Below are 5,777 nucleotides of genomic sequence, written 5' to 3'. Positions count from 1 at the left end.
ATGAAACATCCGTAGAAAAATAACATGAGAAATTATATCCAACAAAATTAATAAAGATATTCAAATTCGATGACGAGGAACCCACTTTGAGACTAGTAATGGCTGGAGACGGCTTGAATGGGTAATGAAGAAAACTTTAATATAAGTTTAACATAACCGCAAATGTACAACGTTTCGATGATGGTACCTGATGATGACAAAACCTTGTCGAAACGTTGTACATTTGCTGTTATGTTAAACTTATATTAAAGTTTTTCTTCATTACCCATTCAAGCCGTCTCCAGCCATTACTAGTCTCAAAGTGGGTTCCTCGTCATCGAATTTGAATATCTTTATTAATTTTGTTGGATATAATTTCTCATGTTATTTTTCTACGGATGTTTCATAAAATTAAATTCCAGTATTAAATATAAACGTGAAGAGAGAAGCATAAAAATGTGTCATCCCTCCCAGTTAAGTTCCGATTACTATCGATTTAGGATGAGCGAACCAAAAGAGTCGTAATTAGCTCATAAATATTTAAAGCTACAGATTTGTATAACTGTGTAGACCTCTGTTTTCTGTTATTGCCAAGCGCAATACTGCAAATTTTTCTCGTTGATAAAAAATAGCAACACGTTATCTGTTATTAATCCACACATTTAATTAAGAGGAAACAATTATCAAAAATATAGAAATGCCCCATTTCTATCATAAAAATATTTTACTGAAATGATCAAATGTTGACTTGTGGTTTACCTAAAACTATAGAGTCACAGTTTAGGCTAAAACTATAGAGTCACAGTTTATGCTAAAACTATAGAGTCACAGTTTAGGCTAAAGCTATAGAGTCACAGTTTATGCTAAAAGTATAGAGTCACAATTTAGAGCTAAAACTAGTTTCTAATTTTAATATCCATATAAATTGATGGACGGATGAACGGACACAAAAGCTCTAGTTCCTGGTAAAAGATGGCGTGCTTTGTATGGAAACTTATAACGTAAAAGCTAGTATCTTCAATCCTGAAACTGTGTCTTACTCACCACTTTGGCTGATTAGCTGAGTACTTTATCTTTCCAATAACAAATCGCTCTGAGAGACAACCAGTACACTGTCGAGTAAGTCATATTTGTTACTGTCGCAACAAAAAGTGCGTGCAAAAGACTAATCGGACTTGAGTGACTTTTTTATATAACACTATAGTAAACACTTAAATATATAAACATAACACATTTGTATACAAGTGTATTTTATTTATACCCAGAATGAAATATGTTACATGTATTTTTATATTCACATGCAAAATTCTTATTCCTCACCAAATCTGCGAATTCATTCCGAGGACGTTAATGTTTTCAAATCGAGTAGAATATTAGCTTAAGAAGTACGAATGTATGGTGTGTAGTTCAGAAACTAAACAATTGATTGGTGTTTATTTTGTACTGTTTCTTGAAAACGGAGCTAATATATCATTGTCATCCTGATTTTCACAGTGATGCAACATTATTATTGCTCATTATATTAAACACTGTAGCATTTTGAAATTCTTTTGACAATATTATTTTCCAGATTGAGGACCTGTACAAATTCAACACGGTTCTTGAAGGTTGTATTTATTAGAAGGTTGTATTTACCTTAGCTAAATCGTAATGCTTGCATGGTGCTTAGGAATACTGGCTGAGATTTTGGTAAAACCCGAACTTAAAGAAAACAAGGAGCTTATTAGATTCACTCAAACTACGAATTGTATTTGTGCTATATCTAATTCTGTTTTGTTCTATTGAGTACCTCCCCCCAAAATACCACAAATAAAACAGTAGATGACGAGCAGTTGAGGATCAATGGACTTACATCAGGACGAAAACAAAGCGACTGTATAGTAGTTTCTGTATGTTCTATGAGTTACTTTAGCCTTTAAACTACTATAATATTTTGTGTAGCAATGGGACTAGTACAAGTTGTATGCAGAAAATGTGATAATGATATTTTATATCAATTATATGTTGTAAGCAGCCAGGTGGGATGATAATATCTGACAAGTTACAAAAGGTCCTAACATCATATATGTAGTGAAAGAGCTAATAATATCTTACAAGTTACAAAAAGTCCTAACATCATCCTTTAGTAACTTGTAAGATATCATTGGCCCTTTCACTATATACATGATATTAGGACTTTTCGTAACTTGTCAGCTATTATTAACCCTTTCTCTACATACAATATGTTACGACTTTTTGTAACTTGTAAGATATTGTTAGTCCTTTCACTACATACATGATGTTAGGACTTTTTGTAACTTGTAAGATATTATTAGCTCTTTCACTACATATTCCTAATATCATGTATATAGTGAAAGGGCCAATGATATCTTACAAGTTACTAAAGGTCCCTAACATCGTGTATATAATGAAAGGGCTATAGTTATAATTGGGGATAATGGAGGAGCATGTTCGGTATATTGGTAGAACACAAGGTCTAGAAGAAATCTTTCTTAACATTAACCTTCTTTGTTTGTTTTATGTTCCATGTCATTGTTGCATATATCTAGATATTATCAACTGCTAACTTATTGATAACTGTAGCTAAGAACTGTGAGATGTCAATTATATCTAGATATTATCAGCTGCTAACTTATTGATAACTGTAACTGAGAACTGTGGGATGTCAATTATATCTAGATATTATCAGCTGCTAACGTGTTGATAACTGTAACTGAGAACTGTGAGATGTCAATTATATCTAGATATTATCAGCTGCTAACTTATTGATAACTGTAACTGAGAACTGTGAGATGTCAATTATATCTAGATATTATCAGCTGCTAACTTATTGATAACTGTAACTGAGAACTGTTAGATGTCAATTATATCTAGATATTATCAGCTGCTAACTTATTGATAACTTTAACTGAGAACTGTGAGATGTCAATTATATCTAGATATTATCAGCTGCTAACTTATTGATAACTTTAACTGAGAACTGTGAGATGTCAATTAAAGTTGTTTTTTTTTAGAATGAATAAATAGCGTCATTGAAAAATTTCTCATTTCTTTATGCTGTTTAGTAACAAAAGTCGAACTTACAACGGACGGAAAGAGTTACAAAGGTTGACATAGAGTGGTGCATGAGACGACTAGATGCCTCACAACTGTATACAGCTTTGTTGTCGGCAGCAGTGACTGTAAACCTCAAGATACTGGTAGTTTGGCCTGAGCTTGTGGTATAACTAGCATCCAGCTGATGGCCTGACTTATACCATATCAACTGTGCTGGTGGATTTCCTCCCTTGGAGATACACGATAATGACAAACGTTCTCCTTTCTTCAAGACATCCCCTTCTCTATATCCTGTAATAATTGGACTTCCCGGTGGATCTGAAACAAGAAGTATGTGACAAACAATTATTTTAAAATTAATGTCGCAGCAGCTTAATAAATAAAAAAAATAGCCCGAATATTAAAGATCATTAGGTGCATCTGTGCGAAATAAAACAGTACGAGCTGTACACTTCCTGAGAACATTATCTGCTGAACACTTCCCTAGAACAATACCTGCTGAACATTCCTTAGAACAATACTTCCTGAACGTTCGTTACAACAATACCTGCTGAACACTTCCTTAGAACAATACTTGCTGAACACTTCCTTAGAACAATACTTGCTGAACTTTCCTTAGAACATTAGCTGCTGAACACTTCCTGAGAACAATAACTGCTGAACACTTCTTTAGAACAATACCTGCTGAACATTCCTTAGAACAATACTTCCTGAACGTTCGTTACAACAATACCTGCTGAACACTTCCTTAGAACAATACTTGCTGAACACTTCCTTAGGACATTACCTGCTGAACTTTTCTTAGAACAATGCATGCTGAACTTTCCTTAGAACATTAGCTGCTGAACACTTCTTTAGAACAATACCTGCTGAACATTCCTTAGAACAATACTTCCTGAACGTTCGTTACAACAATACCTGCTGAACACTTCCTTAGAACAATACTTGCTGAACACTTCCTTAGGACATTACCTGCTGAACTTTTCTTAGAACAATGCATGCTGAACTTTCCTTAGAACATTAGCTGCTGAACACTTCTTTAGAACAATACCTGCTGAACACTTTCTTAGAACAATACCCACTGAACACTTCCATAAAACAGTACTTGCTAAACACTTTCTTAGAATAATACATGCTGAACCTTCCTTAGAACAGTACCTGCTGAACACTTCTTTAAAACAATACCTGCTAAACACTTCCGTAGAGCAATACCTGCCGAACACTTCCTTAGAACAATACCTACTAAACACTTCCTTAGAACAATACTTGCTGAATCTTCCTTAGAACAATACTTGCTGAACCTTCCTTAGAACAATACCTACTAAATACTTCCTTAGAACAATACTTGCTGAACCTTCATAAGAACAATACCTGCTGAACACTTCTTTAGAACAATACCTGCTGAACATTCCTTAGAACAATACTTTTTGAACACTTTCTTAAAACAATATTCGCTTAACACTGCCTTTGCCAGTTTCTGAATGTATTGAAAAATATATTCTTCAGCTCATTTTCTCTTCCTACCGTAATAACAACACAAGGTGATGAATAATAATTAGACTGAAGTTCATAGTGGTATGGGTTTGAATGTTTTTAGACACTTACTTCAAAGGAAGGTTTCTTCACTGTAACTCGCTGAAAATGTGTAAACATTTCGATCTAAAGAGCATTTTAACATCATTATAATCCTTACACTACTGAAATTGGAACAACAAAATGACAAACGGCAAGCTGTCATATTCACGAAGCCAATATGAGTAGCTTTTTCTTCCTCCGCCTGATTTGACTATTCAATTTATTATATTAGAACGAAGTTTACTAAAAACTCTTGCATGAGAAATGTCACGAATATCAATGCTAATTTGTTTTCGTTCGTTTCCAACCTCTCTAATGACGTCTGTGCTGAATTAATGTAATGTATAATAAAAACAAGGAGAGGTAATTGTTCAAATTTGTGTGGGTGACAGCTCAGTATTTATAGTATTGCTTTTCATTTCTCGTAATTACCTTGCATTAGCTTCCCAGAATATTGCCGAGACACTTAAATAATAGAAACGGAACTGTTTGAAAAATTATCATCTAAAAATTGTTTTATGAGTTCTTTACATTATTCAAGTTTTAAACTGTTTACTCGAATGACTTATAAAATTACAAAAAACACAATTTTAAAAGTCGAAAGTGAATTTTAGCTGCGTAGAACTAAGACGTCGTTCATCAATTTTCTCGCACACATGCCAAAATTTGAATACGTATATTTTCAGTTTGTTTTAAGACTTAGTTTCCCGCATTCGTCAGTATAATCAAGTGTAATCAAGAAAATAGATAAGCAAGCATAAAACAACACAGAGATAAAAAAGTACACAAAAGAATTATCCTAAAACAGAATTTAAAAAGAGAAACTTGACATACTTATTTCATTAAGGTTCGAAAATTAAACGTAAAAACCTGTCAGTTAGTATGTGTTCATATATGTATATGTATGTCACGATCAATCCTAGGATTCGGTCGTTCACTAAAGAAAGATAACCATTTTGTGCGATTTGAGCACGTCATATTTATCAAAGATCGAAATCAAATAATATTTCGGTGTTTCTACGAATCTTACTTGGAGCTACTGTAGTTCCTAAACTGTAGTTTCTTGGAGCTACTGTAGTTCCTCAACTGTAGTTTCTTGGAGCTACTGTAGTTCCTCAACTGTAATTTCTTGAAGCCACTGTAGTCTCTTAACTGTAGTTTCTTGG

The 5,777-nt window shown here is 33.6% G+C and overlaps 1 protein-coding gene across 3 annotated transcripts in view; it reads right to left on the bottom strand.

The window, feature by feature from the left end:
* The window catches only part of LOC106460984 (nephrin-like), a 197,398-nt gene that overhangs the window by 67,504 nt on the left and 124,117 nt on the right, over nt 1-5,777 (bottom strand). For all 3 annotated transcript variants that reach the window (XM_022387777.1, XM_022387776.1, XM_022387775.1), the window contains one exon: nt 3,064-3,354. In XM_022387777.1, coding sequence (XP_022243485.1) covers nt 3,064-3,354 — 291 coding nt within the window. The remainder of the gene's footprint in view (nt 1-3,063; nt 3,355-5,777) is intronic.

This window comes from Limulus polyphemus, unplaced genomic scaffold (genome assembly GCF_000517525.1).
Source record: "Limulus polyphemus unplaced genomic scaffold, Limulus_polyphemus-2.1.2 Scaffold874, whole genome shotgun sequence".
Taxonomy (NCBI): Eukaryota; Metazoa; Arthropoda; class Merostomata; order Xiphosura; family Limulidae; genus Limulus; species Limulus polyphemus.
Note: the sequence above shows the minus strand (reverse complement) of the source record. Positions and strands in the feature narration are given on the sequence as shown.